General features: G+C 39.4%; 1 protein-coding gene across 2 annotated transcripts in view; it reads right to left on the bottom strand.

Annotated features, from left to right (window-relative positions):
* Positions 1-24,350, bottom strand: part of SENP6 (SUMO specific peptidase 6) — a 70,326-nt gene that overhangs the window by 26,441 nt on the left and 19,535 nt on the right. The window contains exons 6-12 of one of the 2 annotated variants that reach the window (XM_034431874.3): positions 20,745-20,765; positions 7,612-7,682; positions 6,658-6,803; positions 5,601-5,958; positions 4,875-5,104; positions 1,486-1,659; positions 659-692 (exon numbers count right to left, since the gene is read on the bottom strand). In XM_034431874.3, the coding sequence (XP_034287765.2) occupies positions 659-692; positions 1,486-1,659; positions 4,875-5,104; positions 5,601-5,958; positions 6,658-6,803; positions 7,612-7,682; positions 20,745-20,765 (1,034 nt within the window). The remainder of the gene's footprint in view (positions 1-658; positions 693-1,485; positions 1,660-4,874; positions 5,105-5,600; positions 5,959-6,657; positions 6,804-7,611; positions 7,683-20,744; positions 20,766-24,350) is intronic. The other variant, XM_034431875.3, reaches the window with a different exon arrangement.

The following is a 24,350-nucleotide window of genomic DNA, read 5'->3' as shown; positions in this document are numbered from 1 at the left end:
TATACATATACATATACATATACATATACATATACATATACATATACATATACATATACATATACATATACATATATATATACACATACACATACACATACACATACACATACACATACATATACATATATAGTATGAACACAATTATGATTTTGTATGGGCTTCAAAAGTTGTTTTGTAGCACCTGAATTATTGTTTTGCATATCCATAAAATGATAAGTTGCTTAAAATATAAAAAACATCAATTACTTTATTTATTGAACAAATTTATATGGCCATCCAACACCCCCATTATTAATATTATTTAATACAATATCAAAAAAAATCAAAGCATAAAACCCATAGAGTTTATTTCTTCAACCATTACCTAAATATTGGTACTGTACTTTCAACATTAAATACTGGAAATTATTGCTAGTATCTATAAAAATCATTTCATTTATTGTCTTTGATTGGTCTGTTAATATCTTAAAAATGTATTTCAAATGTTTGAATTTGCCTTGGTGTTTAATATGTTATATATAAGGAAGTCATATTTTATATTTTATCCCACCAGAATAAACACATAGAAAGAAACAAATATGTAATTACCAACTAATATATTTATCAGGTACAACAATATATAGAAAAATCATAACAGGAAAAGAAAAATACTAACCTTCCAAACGTATCTCAATATAGTCTAAACAAAACTGAAAAAGAAAATTTATATTACTACAGGTATAAATTCTCATTAACAACCCATGATTTGAAATTATTCACAATGAATTAAACCAAGACCATAAAGAAATGTACTGTCCTACATCTGCTTTCAGTGCAAAAACAGAGACTTGCCAAATTTTGTTAATCATTTTTTTTCCATAATTTGGGACATACGCATTCTTCCATGAGTACATAATCACATTTTTTTGATAACAATCCAAATTCATATATCCAAACTTCTTCACAGACTGAAGGATTTGTTATTTTTGGAACAGTTTAATAATATATTAACACATTTAACTCCTAACTCTCAAGAATACAGTTAGTTATATCCTCGACTTACAACTAGGCATTTAGTGATTGTTCAAAGTTACAATGGCAAAAATGAAAAAATGACTTATGACCGTTTTTCGCCACCTAATCTCTCTGTAGGTCCAAAAACCCAATATTTGCTACCTCTAGAATTTTAGGATCTGCTCCATATTCTGAACTAACAGAATCCAGAACAGGAAAACAATAATGGATCTTATTCAGTTAGAAAACTGACTGGCCCAGAATAGTGACAGAATGTATGAGAGACAACCTGTTTGCTCTATGTGCAAAACAAATAGAAACATTTTCTATTCTGTGCATAACTCTAAAAAGTATAATTCTATCACATCTGCCTACTCCTTACCATTCTCAAAGATCCATGCTAATTTCAATTATTTTTTAACTACATCTTTAGATTCTCCATCATTATAAAACATAATTGACAAACCGCAAATCTGTTACTTTACTTACAATTACAGGATCCACCACCATTTTTCGTAGAGTTCCTATTCTTATACTCCGACAGTTCAATATGACACTTTCATAAGAGTTCTGATAGTTTGAAGGTATTATGACATCAGTCACAGTTTCTTGGGAGAAAACTTTTCGACGCTTTACAGGAGCATTGGATACAATGTTGCCAAACTGTAAAATAATTAACATCACCATTTTAATTTATGAAAAATAATGATAATTATAACATGCATTTAAAACATATGGGCTATGCTTCAGAATTACTGAAAATTGGCCAAAATATTTGCAAGTGAAACTTTTTTTTAACTTTCAGAATATTTGTGCAAATAATGTAAATATTAAAAGTATGTCAGTGGCACACTTTGTATACAAATTCTGAATGGGATCTGTATGCAACTCTTCTGAATTTGGATTAACTCCTCCCATATCATACACATAATTTATTTAAAGGTATTCTCCACATCAATAATTGCAAGACAAAACAGGATAATTCTAAAGTCATAAGAAAGGTATAAAGGTATAAAGATAAAGTCATATAAACCTTTTTTTGTAATGTGTTTCTGATGTTCATGCAATATCTTTTTATTACAAAGAGCGCGAAGCAATAAATGTATCCTTCAACAGATGTCAAAACATAGCACCAATAGGCCTTCATTTGGGTAGAAAGAAGATTGCTCCAGAAGATAAAAGACTGAAAATCCCTTTCTTAGAACATCATGTGACATCTCCAGAAGATGATGTCACCAATATAATTTCTCTTAATGACTAGAATGATATAATAGGCCTATAATTAGAGATGCAATAGTTCAGTAACTTCATTCTAGGCTGTGTCTGTGTTTATGAGCCACAGTGGCGCAGTGTTTAGAGTGCAGTACTGCAGGCTACTTCTGCTGATTGCCAGCTGACTGCAATTTGGCAGTTTGAATCTCACCAGGCTCAAGGTTGACTCAGCCTTCCATCCTTCCGAAGTCGGTAAAATGAGAACCAAAATTGTTGGGGGCAATATGCTGACTCTGTAAACCGCTTAGACAGGGCTGTAAAGCACTATAAAGTGGTATATAAGTCTAAGTGCTATTGCTATTGCTAGGACAGTGTTTCTCAACCTTGGCAGCTTTAAGAATTGTGAACTTCAACTCCCAGAATCCCCAGCCAGCATGTGTTAGGGTTTTAAAACTAGGTCTGTCAACATGCTATCTGTAGACATCAACTCTCCTTAATACTTTAGTACTTAGTACTGGAGTATTACAACTTACTCACACCTATTAATTTAGACCTAATACATTTTTAAAAATAAAACAATGACCCAAATCTTATGAGGCTTTAGAAAATCTTTTAAGATTCTAAAGCATAAAAAGAAGCCAAACTCCCACAAAATTCTTACATGAATGCTAAAATCTCATAAGTACTTGGGTGCACTGATGAGTCAATGTGCAGGAATGTACGGTGTCCTTAAGGCATTGTTTGTTTTGGGTACAGTTCCATTGTGGACTCTTGTGCCTTATTTCTTTTCTTAAGGGAAAGATGGTATCTCCCCACTGTATCACCCTAAGCATTAATAGTCAGGAAGCATTGTTACGTATAAGCCATCATTCACAAAAGAGTCTCTGTGTTCAAAATGAAGAACTCATACATTCCATTTGAACTGACACAGGTAAGAGTTTCATAAAAAGTGGCACATGCAGACCTTACATATAAGATATATTAGAGTGAGAAGAATAAGAAATACTGTCATAAAAAATATCCTACACATGTACATCTATCAGAACTGAAGATATAAAATATATGAGCTGACAAAACATAAAACCAGTGCCAAAAGAGTTCTAAAAGTGCAACATTAGAAGCAGTACAGTATATTTTAGCAGCACTGAACACAAAGTTAAAAACAACAGAGATGCTGAAATTGTCCCATTGATTTTAACAAGAGTCTTATTTTGGTTGAATCACATATCTCCCTCCCCTCCCATGTACACCTTTCAAAAAAGCCAAGTTCAAGGCTTATAAAGTGGAAATAGAAGGCCAATGTAGCAATATTGATGCTTATTTAGGACCTACTCTGTTTAATTTGGATCTTAATTCCATGATAGAGAAACTGGACAACAACACTGTATTTGAAATTACCAGATTCTATTTTCATCTCATTTTGTATCAACTCTACAGTGTTGGCCACTAAATTATTCATATACAGTAGATGAGAGATTATGGCATTTGTGTCTAACACTGTGTGGACTGTATAAATATATTATTTTGATTCATTTTATCTAGTGGATTGCTGTAAAGCATATTTGCATGTTTTTAAACAAGTTCATAACTTAGAATACCCCTACAGAGAGCTGCTGCCGTGACTGTTAAGTCTTTAGATTAACATACCGTGAAAGTTGTCCCCCTTGACAGCACTCAAGGAGCCTGTTCATGGTGCATTTTTGTCTTTGTTTATCCAATTCTTGCAGTGATGCTCAAACTAAAAAACAAAAATCCCCACCATGAAATCCTTACAGTGAAGAGCTATTAATTGGGACAATTTTCAATGTATTTTAATTTAAGGATTGTTTTCCTTGTGGAATCAATTTATCTTCTGAAAGAACTTATCAGCAAAACTGTTACAACCACTCCCTTGGGCTGTTTTCCATGTTTTTAATTCTACAGGAATAGAAGCAACATGGAAGTGATGGGCCACATAGAGATAATATCCTCTTTGGCCAATTTAAGTGTTCCATCTTTGAAAACGATGTGGTTGTCGGTCTTTGATTTCATTCTTCTTACACAGTTCCTGTGATTTCAACAATCAAATTTAACATGGAAAGCAGTACAGAAAAATGGTTCTCATTCTACTGAGGCAAGTTTTAACTAATGTCCCAATCCAGCTAACAGCTTTAATTACATCAATAGACTCGTTCATATCCAATGAGATTTCATTTCTTTGTATTTACAGTGGTGCCTACACTTGATCTTCAATATTGCATTTAATAGTGGTTTTTTTAATATCTTTCAAATTTCAAAAATACTTTGACATACTGTTTGGGAAACCTGATATTTTTCACAAAGTCTAGTAGTTATTAACTGTGCAATTCTTCACTTTGTGTTTTAGGGAGCCAATATGCATATCCGGTAAATATCTAATAGATATCAAAAAAGATAGCTATGCAGTAATCCTATTGAAAGATACTTAGTTATAGATTAGAAGAATAAATGTACACTTGACTCTTGAATTTCATTTATAAAGAAGCAAGCACTTTCTTCCTATATTCAGAACCACTGATGGACAAGACTATTTTCCCATTAAGATAACATGATGTATATGTATGCAGTCACTATCCTAAGTTTCACTTACACAGAGAAATCCCTGATAAGCTTACATATTCATTTCACCCTGCATATGGAGGAGCTACCTGATCTTTCATTCTTGCTTTTCTTGGTAATGCTACTGTAGATTCCGTTTCTGCTGTAATGCCAGTTAGCCTTTGTTCTAGTTCACAAGTATTTTCCTTCAGGGCTGCTTCCACTTTTCCTGTGGAAGGTGCAGGAGAAGAACAGGCTGAATCTGCTGGGCGTGGCGATATGCTCTCCATTCTGTTAGTGACACCAATCTGATCTTCTTCATCATCACTGGAGAGCACAACTGAAAACAAAAGCATTTGCCTGACATTTATATTTTATAACTAAAATATGAACTTTTAAAATTATCACGACAAAGTTTACTATCAAATTCTAAATAAGAAGTTTAAGATAGGGGAGAAGTGTCTATTTAGAACAAGATAAAATTCTAGCTGTGTCCTAGCACCTAACCAGCATCGGCTTATCTCAAAAGCAGAGCTAAAAGCTACAACAGACAGGACGTACTGTTCATATGTAGGAATCTAAGATATAACTGCAATTTGTATTCTATATAACTTTAAAAGACTACATATTCTGCTTTGCTCTAGTATAGGTTAAAGCAAACATAACTATTCACGTTTATAACCTGCTTTCTCTATTTTAGAACTTAGAACTCAGAGACCTTCAGAACATACTCCAAGACCATAAAGTAACTCCAGTGATATATTTCCTCTTCAAAATAGTGTAGGTTATAATTTTAATTTTTACCTAACTTTAATTTTTTTTAAAAAAAGACATACTTGGATCATTTAGCTCAGATGCTGTTGTAGTTTTCTGCCGTAAATGTCCAGTCAGTTTAGAACCCACTTTTCCATTTGGCCGTAACATAGCAGGGCCTATACTGCGCCTCACCATGTGATCCGTAGAAACTGTACCAGGAGATGATCCATAAAACTTTTTTGCATTTAATCCTGTGCTTAAAGAATGTTGCTCTGTTGAACTGTCATGTATTGATTCTCGTGCCAAATTATCATGTAAAGGCATGGTTTGGGTGGATTGTCTTTGCAAGCCTCTAAAAACTCCAGAAAGCTGGCATTCAGTCTCACTTTCATTTGTTTTTCCAATGCATGGGCAAATTCTGGAGTAACTATCCAAGCCCTAGGGTTAAAAAAAGATATGTTTGTGCATATTTTAAAATCCTATTATAAATAAATGCAACAGTTGTTGAATACAACTTGTATATAGATTCATAGATCTAAATTTGTTTTTTAAAAAATAGAATTAAGTTCCTGTCATAAGTTACTATCTAATTTAAATTACCAGCTAATTCAGCTGTTCTTTTGCTTTTTGTCAGGTTTTTGTCCCTGTCATTATCCCTCCAAGCCTTTCCATTTTAACACTTTACTTTTAGCGTTACTGCTTTTATGTCTTTTACTTATCTCATTTCAAAAACCTTCTTGCTACTTACCTTATCTCTTAAGAATATCCACTGAACATCACTTCAAACATCACTTCAAATATTTAATCACAGATTTGTTGAAAGACAATGTTTTAAAATATTTACCACCTGTTTATGCAGTGAAAGAACTATAATTCAGCAAGTCCACTACTTTATAACTTGAAGATTAATACTGAAATATCTAGTTTATTTTCTAATGGAGTCTGTGTAAAAGAAAATATTTTTAGATTTTAAAAAGCAAACTGTTACAACAACAGTATTAGCAAAGGAATATGCAGCCAAACTGCAACAATTATAAAAGACTTTATAACCAAAGTTTTGAACTGTGGTTTTACCCTTTTAATAATGTCATTTCCTGACTTTAACAGCAAGTAAGGAAAAATAAATATATAACCCACCTCTATGTGGGTTGCATTAGTTTTGGTGGCAGGAGATGGAAGCAAACCAGCCTGATATAAACTGCATTGCCGTTTCTGTTGTACCCTCCTTGTAATTCCTGACTCTGATTCTGAACCAGACTCATCTCTGTTCTCCATCACTCTTTCTAAAAAAAATAAAAAATAAAAAAGAGGGAGATCATTACTAATCACCATCAAATAAATATCTTCACTTGAAGAACAGCAACTCTAGTTTACTCTTTTGCTTTTCATCAGGATGAAGAAAAAATAGTTATTAATTGCTTCTGTCCAGGTACCTGTGCCCTATCATAATTCAAGGGGAAAAAAGGCTACGAAGCTATTCAATCAAAACAACTGCTTCTCACTCTAAACAGCGTGTAGCTGAAATTTCAAATGAAAATTGATTTCCCAACACAAAGACCTACTTTTTTCTAAATATAGACCATAACCTACAGACTAAATATATTGACTTCAATATATTAAATAACTACAGTAAGTAAGTCAAAATCTGAGAGTGACAAGTTCTTTAAGAAAAAAAAATATAAGTGTAACAGCACAATGGTAAAGTAGTCAAGAGACTTGAGATCAACAAAGCAACATAAATATAATTCCTGCTACTGGATAGTTGAAAAGAGATTTGTTTTCCCACTTCAAAACACATTGTTATAAATTGAAATTTCTATACCACCAATTAAAAATACAATTTACAACCCTATTAATCCCCTCAACTAAAACGTGAAAGGTTTGTTCTTACCAAAAAGTAATAAAACAAAGGAAAAGGGGGGAAATCAATATAAAAGTAGTTTTTAAAGAACAAGCAGAACAAGAATTTTTTTCCTTCTTTTGTAACTGTTTTTATTGAAAAGGCCAAACATGTATTTATTTCTTATTATATAAAATATACAATTAAATCATTTAAATATATATATTTTTAAAAAAATTAAAAACACATACTCATCTCCTGAAGCTGAGACCATTTATTGCAATTGTTATCCACCTTTGGAATATTATCGGGGTATTCTTTCCTAGGAAAAGTCAGTAAGAAGTTGTATTCAGAAAAATTGCAACTATATTTAAAACATAGCAAGTCAACAAAATGTTAAAAGGTATTTATATTTTACAATGTAGAAAGCTAGAATATTAAAATCTACAAGTTTCTAAACAGTGGCCAAAAGGCTATGTGAAACTTCTGAACTTTTTATTTTTGACTCCCACTACACTGTCTGACCATGCTGAAATTTGTTGCGTTTCTACCAATTTAAAGTAAGAATCACAGAAAAGCTTATCGTAGTGAACATTGATACACACACACACACACACACAAAATCCCTCACTCATTTACATCTATCCTATGCCTTTTAAACTTCTAAAAGAATATAAAGGTGATTTTAGCCACTAAGATTATCCACTTGATTATTAAATGCTATATCTAGCCATTTAAGTTCCATTCCTTGGTCAGTATACAGGTAGTCCTTGACCTACAATCAGTCCATTAGCAACTGTTCAAAGTTATGACAAACCCAAAAACTGGGACTTATGACCTGTGACATGTGCCCTCCTCCCAGTCACGTGAACGCATTTTGGGCACTTGGCAAATGGCCTGCATCTACAATTGGTTGACTTAACGACTGCCATGTTCTCTTAACCACTTCAAAAAAGGTTATAAAATCATGTGCAGCTATATGGTGACCTGCTTTATGACCTTCGTGACTTATGACCAAAATTGTGGGCTTAATGATGGTCTTACATCAAGGACTACCTGTAAAACAAAAGGCTATGAAATAGAAAGTTCCTAACAATATTATCTTTGACTTTCAAGCACAACATAAATGCTGTTCCTAATCAATGGGTTCTATCAGTCAGCGGCGGTGCAGCGGCGGCGTTCCCAGGCAGACTGGGCTGGCCAGCACACTCAGTACAATTTTAAAGCTGAAGAGATTTTTTCCACCTAAATAGTCAGGAGTGGGACTCAGAGTATTTATGTCTGGTCAGAACTACTGAGTCGAATAAACTGGAAGCAATGGAGGCCTGAGGAGGCGTGGCCAAAGCAATTCGACTCAGTAATTGGTCAGACTGACTGTATCATCCCACTCCTGACCCACTCCGCAGCCTACTGGGAGAATGTAGTTATTGCCACAATCCTGATAAACTCTTGTGTGAGGAGAGAAGCATATTATTTCCATACTGCAGGGGGGACATGAATTCTCATTATGCAATTAAGGTGAAAATAACCATAAAATAAAATGTTGACATTTTTAAGATAGACACAAAAAGTTTGCAGCAGTGCAATAACTATCTCTTCAGAAAAAAAAAATGATTGAGTGAAGTGCACTAAGCTACTTGAAATAGTAAACAGAATCTTAATGTTACAATAGATAATGGAGAGAAAGAGAGAGAGAGGGAGAGGGAAGGAGAGAGATTACATCCCAAAATTACAAGGTTTTTTTCGCTATTTATATTTTATTTTCGGGCAGTCAGTTTGTCCATAACCACTTGAGCTATGAATTTTAGCTTATAAAACAATTCAGTCGTTTTATTGTCTAACCATCCCTTCTGTCAGCATGCCAAACTTAATAAAACCAGAAAGCTTCCATCAGACTTGTTCAGTACACGATTGAATTAGGTTTTCTAACTTGTTCTAAAGTAGCAAGGAACCAAACGCTAAGAACAACTGTTGCTTAAATTTCTGGCTTGTCAAAAGAACAACCATTTGGAGGAAATGCTGAATAAACCACAACGTAAGTCTTTCTGGTTGGTTTAGCTATTTCTCCCAGAATAAAAAGTGTCAAGAGTTTGTTGCAGAAATTAAATCCAGAAAGCACACACAGGTAAACTGATTCAGCAGGATTCATTAACTTCTTTACATACATACAGTGAGGCAAAAAAGTATTTAGTCAGCCACCAATTGTGCAAGTTTTCCCACTTAAAAAGATGAGAGGGGCCTGTAATTGTCATCATAGGTAGACCTCAACTATGAGAGACAAAATGAGAAAACAAATCCAGACAATCACATTGTCTGATTTGGAAATAATTTATTTGCAAATTATGGTGGAAAATAAGTATTTGGTCACCTACAAACAAGCAAGATTTCTGGCTCTCACAGACCTGTAACTTCTTCTTCAAGAGGCTCCTCTGTCCTCCACTCATTACCTGTATTAATGGCACCTGTTTGAACTTGTTATCAGTATAAAAGACACCTGTCCACAACTTCAAACAGTCATACTCCAAACTCCACTATGGTGAAGAGCAAAGAGCTGTCGAAGGACACCAGAAACAAAATTGTAGACCTGCACCAGGCTGGGAAGACTGAATCTGCAATAGGCAAGCAGCTTGGTGTGAAGAAATCAACTGTGGGGGCAATAATTAGAAAATGGAAGACATACAAGACCACTGATAATCTCCCTCGATCTGGGGCTCCATGCAAGATCTCACCCCGTGGGGTCAAAATGATCATAAGAACGGTGAGCAAAAATCCCAGAACCACACGGGGGGAACCTAGTGAATGATCTGCAGAGAGCTGGGACCAACGTAACAAAGGCTACCATCAGTAACACACTACGCCGCCAGGGATTCAGATCCTGCAATGCCAGACGTGTCCCCCTGCTTAAGGCAGTACATGTCCGGGCCCGTCTGAAGTTTGCTAGAGAGCATTTGGATGATCCAGAAGAGGATTGGGAGAATGTCATATGGTCAAATGACATGATCCTTGGTTTACTGAGGAGCTGAGGAGCTGAGGGAAATGAAGCGCCGGAAAAGACGCCTGGAGAGCGGTTGGAGGGCCAGTCTCGCTGAATCTGATCGAACACGGGTAAGGTCGCATATTAAGGCCTACCTAGTGGCGATAAAGACGGCAAAGTTTAATTACTTTTCCGCCTCTATTGCGTCATCAGGGAATCGTCCGGCCGCCCTGTTCAGGGTTACCCGCTCCTTGCTCCATCCGGGAGTGCGGGAGGATCCCTTGGAAGGCAGGGCGGAGGATTTCGGACAATACCTGTATGACAAAATCGCTCAGATCCGGGGGGATTTAGACTCTGACTGGGTAGATCAGGGCAGGGTGACGAGGAATAGTCTTGAGAATGTTATCTGGGAGGAGTTTGATGCTGTGACTCCTGATGATGTGGACAGGATTTTGGGGAGACTTAGTGCGGCCACATGTTTACTGGACCCGTGTCCCTCCTGGTTGGTACTGGCTTCCCGGGAGGTTACATGAGGCTGGCTCCAGGGTGTTATCAACGCTTCGTTGAGTGAGGGTTACTTCCCCACCGCCTTGAAAGAGGCGGTGGTGAGGCCTCTCCTCAAGAAGCCGTCCCTGGATCCGGCAATATTGGCCAACTATCGTCCTGTCTCCAACCTTCGCTTTATGGTGAAGGTTGTTGAGAGTGTGGTCGCACGACAGTTTCCGCAATTCCTGGAGGAAACATCTTATCTAGATCCGTTCCAGTCGGGTTTCAGGTCTGGGCACAGCACGGAAACGGCATTGGTCGCGTTGGTTGATGATCTCTGGAGGGCTCGGGACAGGGGTTGTTCCTCTGTTCTGGTCCTGTTAGACCTCTCAGCGGCTTTTGATACCATCGACCATGGTATCATGCTGCACCGGCTGGAAGAGTTGGGGGTGGGAGGCACCGTGTTGCGGTGGTTCTCCTCCTTTCTCTCCGACCGGTCGCAGTTTGTGTTGGCAGGGGGGCAGAGGTCGACCTCGAGGCCTCTCATTTGTGGAGTGCCGCAGGGATCGGTCCTCTCGCCCCTTCTGTTCAACATTTATGTGAAGCCGCTGGGTGAGATCATCCGTGGCTTTGGGGTGAGATACCACCAGTACGCTGATGACACCCAGCTGTACATCTCCACCCCAGGCCACCCCAACGATGCCCTTGAAGTGATGTCCCAGTGCCTGGAGGCTGTACGGGTCTGGATGGGGAGGAACAGGCTCAAGCTCAACCCTTCCAAGACTGAGTGGCTGTGGCTCCCGGCATCCCGATATAGTCAGTTGACTCCATCACTGACTATTGGGGGCGAGTCATTGGCCCCCACAGAGAGGGCTCGCAATCTGGGAGTCCTCCTGGATGCGCAGCTGTCCTTGGAGGAACATCTGACGGCTGTAACCAGGGGGACCTTTTGTCAGGTTCACCTGATTCGCCAGTTGCGGCCCTTTCTTGATCGGGATTCCCTGTGCACAGTCACTCACGCCCTCGTCACCTCTCGCCTTGACTACTGCAACGCTCTCTACATGGGGCTCCCCTTGAGGAGCACCCGGAGGCTCCAGCTGGTCCAAAACGCAGCAGCGCGGGTAGTGACGGGAGCAGCATGGCGCTCCCATGTAACACCGCTCCTGCGCGAGCTGCACTGGCTCCCAGTTGTCTTCCGGGTGCGCTTCAAGGTGCTGGTTATCACCTTTAAAGCGCTCCATGGCATAGGGCCTAGCTATCTTCGAGACCGCCTGCTGCTACCAACGACCTCCCATCGACCCGTGCGCTCCCACAGAGAGGGCCTCCTCGGGGTGCCATCAGCCAGACAATGTAGGCTGGTGACCCCCAGGGGGAGAGCCTTCTCTGTGGGGGCACCTACCCTCTGGAATCAGCTCCCCCCAGAGATAAGGAGAATCCAGGACCTCAGTGCCTTCCGTCGTGCCCTTAAAACCTATTTATTTAAACAAGCCGGGCTGGCTTAAGATGAAATTTTTAACTGTTTTTAAATGTTTTAAACGTTTTAATTGGTAAATGAGTTTTAATTGGGCCAAATTTATATATCTTTTAATTGCTTTTAATATTTGTTCTGCATGTTTTTTAATCTGGCTGTACACCGCCCTGAGTCCTCAGGGAGAAGGGCGGTATAGAAATCCAATATAAAATAAAATAAAAAATAGATGAAACCAAAGTAGAACTGTTTGGTAGAAACACAACTCGTCGTGTTTGGAGGAGAGAGAATGATAGTTGCATCCAAAGAACACCATACCTACTGTGAAGCATGGGGGTGGCAACATCATGCTTTGGGGCTGTTTCTCTGCAAAGAGACCAAGACGACTGATCCGTGTACAGGAAAGAATGAATGAGGCCATGTATCATGAGATTTTGAGTGCAAACCTCCTTCCGTCAGCAAGGGCATTGAAGATGAAACGTGGCTGGGTCTTTCAGCATGACAATGATCCCAAACACACTGCCCGGGCAACGAAGGAGTGGCTTCGTAAGAAGCATTTCAAGGTCCTGGAGTGGCCTAGCCAGTCTCCAGATCTCAACCCCATAGAAAAACTTTGGAGGGAGTTGAAAGTCCGTGTTGCCCAGCGACAGCCCCAAAACATCACTGTTCTAGAGGAGATCTGCATGGAGGAATGGGCCAACATACCAGCAACAGTGTGTGCCAACCTTGTGAAGATTTACAGAAAACGTTTACTCTCTGTCATTGCCAACAAAGGATATATAACAAAGTATTGCGATGTTGGAATCACCAACATCGCAATACCAATTTAGATTATTTTTCAACATAGCAGTTACAAGCAAAATACAAGCAGAGTACAGCAGACAGACTAGTTTTTAGCACAGCACTCAGAGCTTAACACAGAGCCACGCCCAGGCTTTTTCCAGTTTCAGTTTCAATTCACCAATCAGCTCCCATTGGCTGACTTAGTTGCTATGCCTATTCATTGGCCGACCTTGTTACCATGTCTTCCCAGTCATGAATATTCTGACAAAAAGCTCAATAGAAATGATCCTATAGAACTGACGCACAGGTTGATCGCTATCAATAAAGCCAGAATTCTCAGCAATTTAGCATATTGTTGTATGTGAATAAGGCTCTCTTTACTAAGCTATTACTAGATGTAAAGCATATATTTTAGGATAAAATGGAACAGATAGTTGATACTGCATGTTATATTCTTTAGCTATCTAAGATTCGCTGTTATACTTATATTTCTTATAAGTATAAAATTTTGGAGAGATAACCATGAATACTAAACAAAGAACTAAATCAGTGGTTCTCAAGCTTCCTAATGCCGCAACCCTTTAATACAGTTCCTCATGTTGTGGTGACCCCCAACGATAAAGTAATTCCTAAAACCATCGAAAATATGTGTTTTCCGATGGTCTTAGGCCAGGGGTTCCCAACCTTTTGGACCTCAGGGACCACCAAGTTCATAATTTTAAATTTGGCGGACCACTAATACGAATCCAGTGCACTGCTTGCTGAACCACCTGGACTCCCAGTGACGGGATGGGGTCCTTCAGGCACTCTCCCTCCTCTCTCTCTCTCTCCCCCCCCACTCTTTCTCTCTCTCTCCTTTTCACTTTCTCTCTCTCTCCCTCTTTCTTTCTCTCCCCCTCTTTCTCATTCTCTTTCTCTCCCTCTCTCTCTCCCCCACTCTTTCTCTTTCTCTCTCCCCCCTCTTTCTCATTCTTTCTCTCTCCCCCTTTCTCTCTCCCCCACTCTCATTCTCTTTCTCTCTCCCCCTTCTCATTCTCTTTCTCTCTCTCCCACTCTTTGTCTCTCATTCTCTCCCCCTTTCTCTCTCCCCCTCTTTCTTTGTCTCTCCCCCCTTTCTCATTCTCTCTTTCTCTCTCTCCCACTCTTTCTTTCTCTTTCTCCCCCCTTTCTCTTTCCCCCACTCTCTCTCATTCTCTCTCTTCCCCCACTCTCTCTTTCTCTCTCTCCCTTAATCTCTCCCCCTCTTTCTTTCTCTCCCCCCTTTCTCATTCCCTCCCACTCTTTCTCTCTCATTCTTTTTCTCTCTCCCCTTTCTCTTTCTCTCTCCCACTCTTTCTCTCTCATTCTTTTTCTTTCTCCCCCTTTCTCTCTCTCTCTCCCCCACTCTCTCTCTCTCTCATTCTGATTCTCTCATTCTGATTCTCTTTCATTTTGTCTCTCTCATTCTCTCTGATTCTCTGATTCTCTCTTTCATTCTGTCTCTTTCTCTGTCTCTCATTCTCTCTGTGTGTGTGTCTCTTTCTCTCATTCTCTCTCTTTCATTCTGTCTTTCTCTCTCTTTCATTCTTTGTCTCTTTCTCTCTCTGTCTCATTCTGATTCTCTCTCTCTCTGATTCTCTCTTTCATTCTTTGTCTCTTTCTCTTTCTCTCTCTGTCTCATTCTGATTATCTCTCTTTCTCTCTCTCTCTCTCTCATCTCATGGGCCAGCCAGTGTCTTGGGGCTGAGAGGAAGTCAAGCATCTCCCTGAGAGACTGAAGGCCGGAAGAAGTGTGGGAGCGAAGCACTACTTAAACTTGTGCGGCATGAGCATTCGCCTTGGTATATTTGCGCCAGTCGATGGCCAAGGCAGCCCTCATCTCTCCGCTGAAAGTGCGGCATCAGGATTCCGCCTTAGTATATTTGCGGTGCAAGGCAGCCTTCGTTTCCTGCCGCTTGGGACTTGGACCAACGTCTGGTTCGGGGAGCAGCCGGATTTTGCTCTCCATTGCGGATGCCAGATCGGCCCCCTGTAAACTCTCGTCTCTCGAGGAGCCCAACCAAAGTTTTCCGCACCACTTCAGGGAGTGCTCCTCGAGAGACGAGAGCTTGCAGGGGTCCAATCTGGCATCCGCAATGGAGAGCAAAATCCGACTGCTCCCGGACCAGTCACCATTTACCACTCCGAGTCCCAAGCATCAGGAGATGAGGGCTGCCTTGTGCCGCAAATATACCAAGGCGGAATCCTGATGCCGCACTTACAGTGGAGAGAAGAAGCCGGATTTTGCTCTCCATTGCAGCCACCAGATCTCCCCCCTGCAAGCTCTCGTCTCTCGAGGAGCCCGACCAAAGTTTCCAGCCCCGCTTCAGGGAGCGCTCCTCAAGAGACAAGAGCTTGCAGGGGGCCGATCTGGCATCCAGATTAGAGAGCAAAATCCGGCTGCTCTCTAGATCAGATGCCATTTACCACTCTGAGTCCCAGGCAGCAGGAGAGGAGGGCTGCTTTGCGCCACTGGCTGGCACAAATACACCAAGGCAGAATGCTGTTGCCGTGCAAATGAAAGTAGTGCTTCGCTCCCGCAGCTTCCAGCTATTGCAAACGCCGCTTCTTCCCGCTTCTGCCGCCCCCCCCGCCACAGCAGCACCATTCATTCCAGATGGCAAGGCCTGCGCTCCTTTTTCCGTATTGCACCACCTGCAAAAATACGAAAATTTCTCCGCAGACCACCAAAGGACCACCAGTTGGTGACCACTGTCTTAGACAACCCCTGTGAAAGGGTTGTTCAACCCCCAAAGGGGTCGCGACCCACAGGTTGAGAACCACTGAACTAAATACTCACCTGCCACTCTTATTTATAGGACAAATATCAATCTTAAAAATAACCAACATTATTTATTTAAATTTAGCAGATAAAATGATAACTGCCCAACAATAGAAAACTTAAGATGGCAGGAACCACTACTCTATTGAATTTTGATGAACTTTATATTTTATCTCAATTGCAATAGACGTATTGCAGGCAATACTTTAGATGTATGGTGAATAAAACAATGTATATATTCTGCCTATCTACTTTTTTTAAAAAAATATATTTTTTCTCTATGCATCATGGATTTATGTCACTTAATTACTTGATAATGTTTATTAATCAGTTTAATAAATATATAGAAAATAAATAGGTGACTATTAAAAAAACTGTTCACTTAAAGTAATTCACCATAAACTTCTGCTTTATCATTAACCTATGACACTTTGCAAATATATTTCATATACTAGACAGTTGTATCACTTAAAGATGCAACACATGAAATTCCATTTACATATTCCCCACAAATAATGGGCAAGTCCGCTGCATATCTAACAATCAGTTACATTTTGCTTAACTTTAGGAAAAAATAATTAATTTAAATTTTATAGTATCTACAGCATTTCCTGTTAGTGTATTAAAGCTTTTATGGTATAAATGATGTAATTTGCAATGAATTAAAATAAATAAATTAAATTTAAAAAATTGAAGGGTATGTTAAAAATGACACTTGCAAAGACTTAAGATACTTCACTGCAGACTAAGGAAGAATACAGTATCTCTGTGACTAATTGCATGCACATCTATCACCTTTCAAATATCCAAAAAAGAGAGACTTAAGTTCCCTCCCCACAATATGTCACATTGTGACATATTCAATAGCTATAATAAGTCATAATGCTATGCTTCTAGCCCTTACATGTCAATTGTGTTTTACTTTTTTTCTTAACCTTAATTCCTTTGGTAGAGGCAGCTAATAAATTGAAATAACAACAGCAATAATACAACACATAATGGACACAAGAAATCTGGTTGCTTTAATTGTTTTATATTAATTACAATTTCCTATGATTACTTATGTCATCTCAAGCAAACAAAGGATAGTGGGTTAAGCCATGGTTGTTAAACTGAACGCAGAATGCTTAATCAATTGCACTTAAATTAAAAAAAAGAGTGAAGCTTCCAATCTTATTGTACTGTACTGAAGGATGAAACATATAGGGTTTGAGATCTTTAGGATTCATTCCTAGCTGTAAGGAAGTATGGAGATGGCCTTCACGAAGAAATTCAACAGCCATTAAAATGAAACACCCATATGGACCAGAGAGGGAGAAGAGGGTCAAAAGAAACTCAAGATTACTCCACCTGGATTCTCTTTGGTATAATATGGGGGAACAGAGAATCTCTATCAGGCTTTTGGGATTCTGTTATTATATTCTGCATCAATAAAAAAGAATTCCAACAGTTCTTGTGGAATTTATTTTCCAAAATGCCACTAGTTTCCCACCAAAGTAGTGCCTATTTATCTACTTGATTTACATGCTTTCGAACCGCTAGGTTGGCAGGAGCTGGAGCAAGAATGGGAGCTCACCCATCAGATGGCACTCAGGTCTCGAATCTGGGCTGCCAGCTTTCCAGCCAACAAGCCCAATGTCTTAACCACTGAGCCACCATGCCGCCCCACTATAAGCCAGTAATCAAAATAATTTCTGCCTGAGATCATACAGTACTTTTCCAAACGTGTACTGTACACTATTTTTCCATACAGATAAATTAGAGTGTGTCGAATTTTTCAACTTTCAATTTCCAAACATTAGGGGTGCTTAAATGTTGTGACATGCCTTGGGAATTGTAAAGATATTTTGGTTATTTTAATATAATTTAGATCTGCTTGGTAAGTAATTACATAAATATCATAATTTTTTAAAACCTTTTTGTTTCAGAAACTAATTTATTTCAATATCCACAGCAAATGATAGGATACATTCTCAAACTTGGCATGGGAAAATAAATATTCATATAAAATCAAATAAATTTATACACAACAAACATTTATACAACATATACACAAAAAGAGTGTAATTTCTTCTTCTTTCTTGTTTGTTGTGTATATGTTACGTATGTCTTTTTTAATATTTATATTCAATAAAAACTACTTTTATAAAAAAAAAAAATCAAATAAATTGGTTGTGAAATGTCCTACCTAAACCAATACACTTAAAATTTTATCCTAAAATCCTTATCATAACTGATGTGAAGCTGCTTATAAAAGGGAAAGCAAAATATTCCTTTCAGGTAAATTGAAATAAAATTAATAATATAGTTTTTAAAAGGTCACGTTTCTATAACAGCAAACACATTTTGTAATTTGAGCCAGACTATGCTACAGAATTAGTAACTTACTTCATGTAAATTAATGTAAAAAAATAGAGGTTTTCAGGTATCTGGGAGCTTTAGCTATGACACCGTTCTTTTAGGTAAAGAATTAAATAAGATGAATACTTCAGCATTAATCTCTAAACTTTGTTATTACTGCTGATAAGATAGGACCACACTATTAGTCATTGTAATGAGCTACCAATCTCGTAAAATTAATTAATAGTCTGATGATATTAAGGAAATAGTACCACAAAACATCTCTTTATCCAAAAGCTTAGTTAGCTACTCAGGACATTGTACCGGAAAACTAAACAGCCCCCCCTCCCCCCAAATATTCTACCAGTGAGGTATTTGTGGGCTACAATTACATGGTTGAAGAAACATGATGATAAAAGGCTAATTAAAGATGTTTTGCAGTATGACACATTGTAATTTATTTAGTTAAACGAAAAGGATCTTTTAAAAAAAGCGAATAGATCAAGAAATCTGGGGGGCATCACAGAAGTTTGAGGCTGCACTGGTCCCCCCAGTGCCTACCAAACCACAGACCATCATACTTCCTCTTGGGCTTAAATGTATATATTGTATGCAGAACTGCTAAGTTTATAACTAAGGCAATGGTCCCAAGAACCCAATACACTGAACAAACTGGAATATCTTGTAAGGGACATTTATTTATCTGATTATCGATTATTTATATTAACACATTTTATTTCCTATCTATCTTTTTCTGGAACTATACTATGCACTGTATTTATTTTATTTTATTGATGAAGTTATAAGATCAATCAATAAACTACTACTACTACTACTATTAAAAATAAAGAAATAATTTTAAAACTTATAATTTATATAATTATTTTAATTATAAATTATAATAAATTATTTTGTTTCTTATAATTTTGACTTTTATAGCTTTAACAAATTAAAAATTAAACAATTTAAAAATGGATCCAAATAATTTTAATTCTTCTTATTCACTATTTCTATTCTGAAAATAGATGCATTAACAGTATTTGACCAAGACAACCTAAGTAGAAAAGAAGTCCAAATGCATTAAATATATAAAAAATATAACCAATTAATCTGACTAACTGAATCTATTTGTCATGATCCTGACCATCATGATTCTCACATCCCTTTCCAAATCTCTTTCTCTGCATCTCATACTGTTAGTCCTTGGTTAACTAAGTAATTGGGACTTGAATTTCCATCACTAAGTGATGTAGTCACAAAATGTGACATCACATGACCATACTGCTTAGCAACCGCAATCTTAGTACTCCCTATTGCCATTGGTAAGCAAGAATCATGGATCATGAAGGAGGTCCCAGATGGCTTGCAAGCAGGCCAGTGGGCAGTTAAGGTGTGGTGCAATGCACAGTGCAATGTGCAAGAGACCACGGATGGCTCTTGCCAGGTGGAGGAGAATGCATGAGTGGCTCATGAGCCACTCTGCAAGGAAGGAAGGGATGGATGATTCCAAGCCAGTTGCCAGAGCAACTTGTGACCTTCCCTCTTGATTTCTCAACTGACTCTGAGAAGCCAGGAAGGAATGTCACAAATAGCTATCAAATGACTATATGATGCTGCAACCATTGTAAATGTCAGTTGGTTGCTAAGAGTCCAGATTGTGATCATGTAACTGCAGGAGTGCTGGGACAGCCAGAACTTTGAGCACCAGTCATAAGGACCATTCATTAAGCTCCATCATAACTTGGAACAGCTGCTGAAGGAGTGGTTCTTAAATGAGGTCTCCTTGTTAACTGTAAAGCCTAGAGAAGAAACCATCCAATCAGTGGTGGGCTGCTGCCGGTTCAGACTGGTTCAGGCGAACCAGTAGTTCTGATCAGTGGCTGGGCCCGCCCACCTGCCCTGGTGCTATCACATCCTATATAATTGCCGGTTTTTCGATGCAGCGCACATGCACATGCCCCACACACTCACATTTTCAGTTCCAGGCGAACCGGTTGTTACAGTATGTGACGCCCACCTCTGCATCCAATATAATAGAACTCTGGAAGTCATTTTGTCCTGCTGAAGGACACTTTTACCAACCACCTAAGCCTTTCAATGATTTTGATTCTAAATTATAAGCATCTCTATCACATTAAAGATTATTTCTTACTTCCAATGTCATATACCCTTCAGATCATCTCATAACTAATTTACCAAGTTTTGTGTCAAGTTGGAGTCTTCGTTTATATTTTCCATATCAAGGCAGAATCTAAAGGCAACATTTATTCTTAATTTCAAATTCCTGACATGCTTTGACTAAAAGCAGTAAAATGGGACATATGAAATAGCATGCACTGGCACATTTGCTTATTCAAAATAAGCCAGAAGCAACTTAAACAACTTAAAGCTATGAATAAATGTAACCAGAGCTGATATCTGTTGATAATCCTATCTCATTTACTATTCCAGGTAAGAAAAATCCATTCAGTAGTGCCAGAAAACAATACTTCTACGTATTCTCATTATCATGTCCATTTCACCTTGTGCTTACCTTTCTTTTAGATCCCGATTGCTTAAAATATGAAAGAGAGAAATATTGTAAGATACAAAGCCCTTCAATATGAGTTCTTTAAAATGTGCTTTTAGAAACCTAGATTTTAACATTTAAATCAAATGCAGAACATTCATTGTTAAGTAGCACTAAACTTATAAGGGAATTTAAACCTAAACTACAACCAAGATGCAGTTATCAGCTGATTGCCTCATTAGTTTCAGGTGACCAACACTTATTTGAAGGAGTAATTAAATAAGGACCTGCTAATGGCAGCTGGGCTCCTTAATGGCAACCCACGGATCAACTGAGCTGATCGGGAGCTGCTCCAGCGTTCTTGGTGCTCACCTACCTCCCATCCATCCCCCTCGCCTGAAAACTCCTGCCCCGCTTGCAAAAGAGCAGCCACCCGGCACCTCTTGCCACTTGGTGCCCACCCAGCGGACACCCCCCTCCGGCCAGGCAGAGCGCCACTCATTGACCAAGCGGTATCCCAGGATCATGATGTGGACGAAGCCGGTGAGCACTAGGTCCTTGAGGAGTCCATGCCACTGCCATCCCAGCACTGAGGATGGCTTCCTCTGCGGCTTCCAAACCCCGGCTGGAAACGGAGAAGAGGTTGCTCGGGCCAGCCGCCTGCTGCCGAGTTTTCTGGGAGCCGGCGCAGCTGCATGGACCTGGAACCATAGGGCGGACTTCCTGCTCTATGGTTCCAGGTCCATGCGGCTGCCCCAGCTCCCAGAAGACTCGGCAGCAGGCGGTTGGCCCGACCGGCCTCTTCTCTGCTTCCAGCGGCTTCCAGCTGGGGTTTGGAAGCCACAGAGGAAGCCATCCTCAGTGCTGGGATGGCGGCGGCACGGACTTCTCAAGGATCTGGTGCTCACCGGCTTCGCCCACATCGTGATCCTGGGATACTGCTTGGTCGGTGAGTGGCCCGCTGCCTGGCCAGAGGGAGGGGTGTCTGCTGGGTGGACACCAAGTGGCAAGAGGTGCCGGTGGCTGTTCTCTTGCGAACAGGCTCCTGAAGAGCCAGACACATGGACGTGAGGACACAGGCATGGCCTCAGGCAAACAGCCTGACGCAACCATGACCACCCCCAAAATAATAAGCCCCCACTGAAAACCCAGGGTTTTCTTTTCAGGGTTCTTTTCAGTTTTCAACCTTTTCAGTTTTCTTTTCAGGGTTCAAAAGAAAATAAGATCCTGTCTTATTTTCGGGGAAACACGGTATAGACAAAACATCTGAAAGTTGCCCATCTATATACCTAGAACTTATTTATTAAAAAAATGAAGTATTTTAATGAAATTGCCAAGATAAGCCAAACAAGCTAAGATATCTTTAATGGTGATAGTGGAAAACTAAACTTTCCTTTATATGTGTAAGATAAACTCTGCTGGATCACATTAAAGGACTCTCTGAAGCTCACAGTAGGACATGAGTATGGTTCTTGGTAATATTAAAAAATGCATTATTTTCTAATACTTCCAAATTACAAACAAGGCTGAAAATAAAATGGCCAAACAAACTTTAGAAAAATAACTCCTGTATTAAACACAGTAATGAAATAGCAATCTGCCCCAAATCAAAATGCCATCACTGTGTCCCTATTATAAATTTAACGACTGGAAACAACTTTCATAAACATTCACGAACATTCAATAACATACAAATGGAAAACAATTTCAGAACCACATTCTTGAACAAGCTCTAGGCCCGTGCTGGCGAACCTATGGCACGCATGCCACAGGTGGCACGCATAGCCGTATCAGTGGGGACACAAGCTCAGCTCTGGTATGCATGCACGTGCCGGCCAGCTGATTTTCAGGCCTTCTGGGCCCATCAGAAGTAGGGAAACAAGTTGTTTCCTGCCTCCGGAGGGCCTTGGGGCGGTGGTGGGGAAGGCTCATTTTTCTCTCTCACCTGGCTCCAGAGCATTTCTATGAGTCTGGGGAGGGCAAAAATGGCCTTCCCCACCCCCCCGGAGGCCCTCCAGAGGCCAGAAATGGCCTGTTTGCCAACTTCCGGTGGGACCAGAAAGCCTGTTTTTTGCTATCCCCAGCCTCCAGAGCCTCTCTAGGAGTCTGGGGAGGGCAAAAATGGCCTTCCCCACCACCACCCCCGGAGGTCCTCCAGAGGCTGAAAACGGCCCGTTTGCCCACCAGAAGTTGGCAAATGGGCCATTTCTGGCCTCTGGAGGGCCTCTGGTGGGGAAGGCTGTTTTCACCCTCCCCAGATTCCTAGAAAGGCTCTGGAGCCAGGTGAGAGAGAAAAACGGGCCTACCAGGTCATCGCGTTTCAGGAGTGGGGGCTGTGGTGTCGTGCGCACATGCATGTGGGCGGGGGGCATAGAATTATGGGTGTGGGTATGCACGCACGCAACCCCCCTCCCCTAAGGTCCCAACTAATTTTTGCTGCAAGGAAAAGTTAAAGTTCTAAAGTTGTCCAGGATTATTCAACAACTTTAAATTCCACAGGTTAGGAATTCTGAATACTTCAACAACTAAAGCCTCTATAGTACTATATTGGGTAATACATGAAAAATGAAAGCATAATAGCAGGAGAAACTAATGGAAAAGGGAAAGTTCCCCCAAAAAAGGTGATACTAAAAGCACAATTGAAAATAATTAAAATGCCAAGCTCATGGAGCCAACATGGATATGTGAAGAACTGAATGAAGAACTGAATGAAACAAACCTAAAGGCTATATATAGATGAAAGAAATGTCACTAAAACAACACAAACAGCTAGCACAGAACTATAAAGAAGCTAGCAAATGAAGCTTAAAATCACATACAAGAAAGTCTTCTTCAGATATACTCAACATTCAGAAAAGATACAAGAATATATCAATTGCTCAGTTAAGAAGGAAAAATGCTAAAGAGACCAAAAGGAAGGCAGACCTATTCAACTAGTATTTTGGCTTAATCTTCTAACTAGACAGTATGTATCCTATTGAGAAATTGTGAAGAACAGAATGAAGGATGAAACTGAACTTTGAGATAGAAATATATTCAGGGATACTTGTCAATCTTGAATAAATTTAAATCTTCCAGTTGAAAGGAAATACATTTTAGGATAGTGACTGAACTTGCTGATAATTTCAGGTGAATCCTTATACACTATCTTTAATAAATCCAGAATAACTGGAGGGTGCATATTATCCCTATCTTAAAAAGGGAAAACAATTGATCCAAGAAACTACAGATCTGTCTGTCCGACGTCTATAACGAAGAAAATTCCAAAGAGATTGTTTTGTAGATAGAATTCAGTCATTCATAATCCAGCATGTACATATCATAACTAAACCTTGCTGGACTCATCTTTTCTCATTTTTGATCAAGGAAGTTCCATAGCAAGTTGTAGTAGTGCTGCAGACGTAATGAATCTTATTTTTAACAAAGCATCAGACTAAGAACCTCATGGCATTCTCATTAACAAGCTGGTTAAAGGGAAGGCCAGTCAGATGAATTCTAAGTGGATACATGCTTTACTGAGCATTGCTGTAGGAATGCTCATCAATAGTTCTTCCACAAACTGGAGTATAATAGCAGGTGGTATTACTATCCCAAATTGGCACATTTGGTCTAGAGCAGGGGTGTCAAATT

The sequence above is a fragment of the Pantherophis guttatus genome, chromosome 1 (genome assembly GCF_059756535.1).
Source record: "Pantherophis guttatus breed Tessera chromosome 1, ASM5975653v1, whole genome shotgun sequence".
In the NCBI taxonomy this organism is placed as follows: domain Eukaryota; kingdom Metazoa; phylum Chordata; class Lepidosauria; order Squamata; family Colubridae; genus Pantherophis; species Pantherophis guttatus.
The sequence above is the reverse complement of the archived record's forward strand: the minus strand, read 5'-3'. Positions and strand labels throughout refer to the sequence as shown.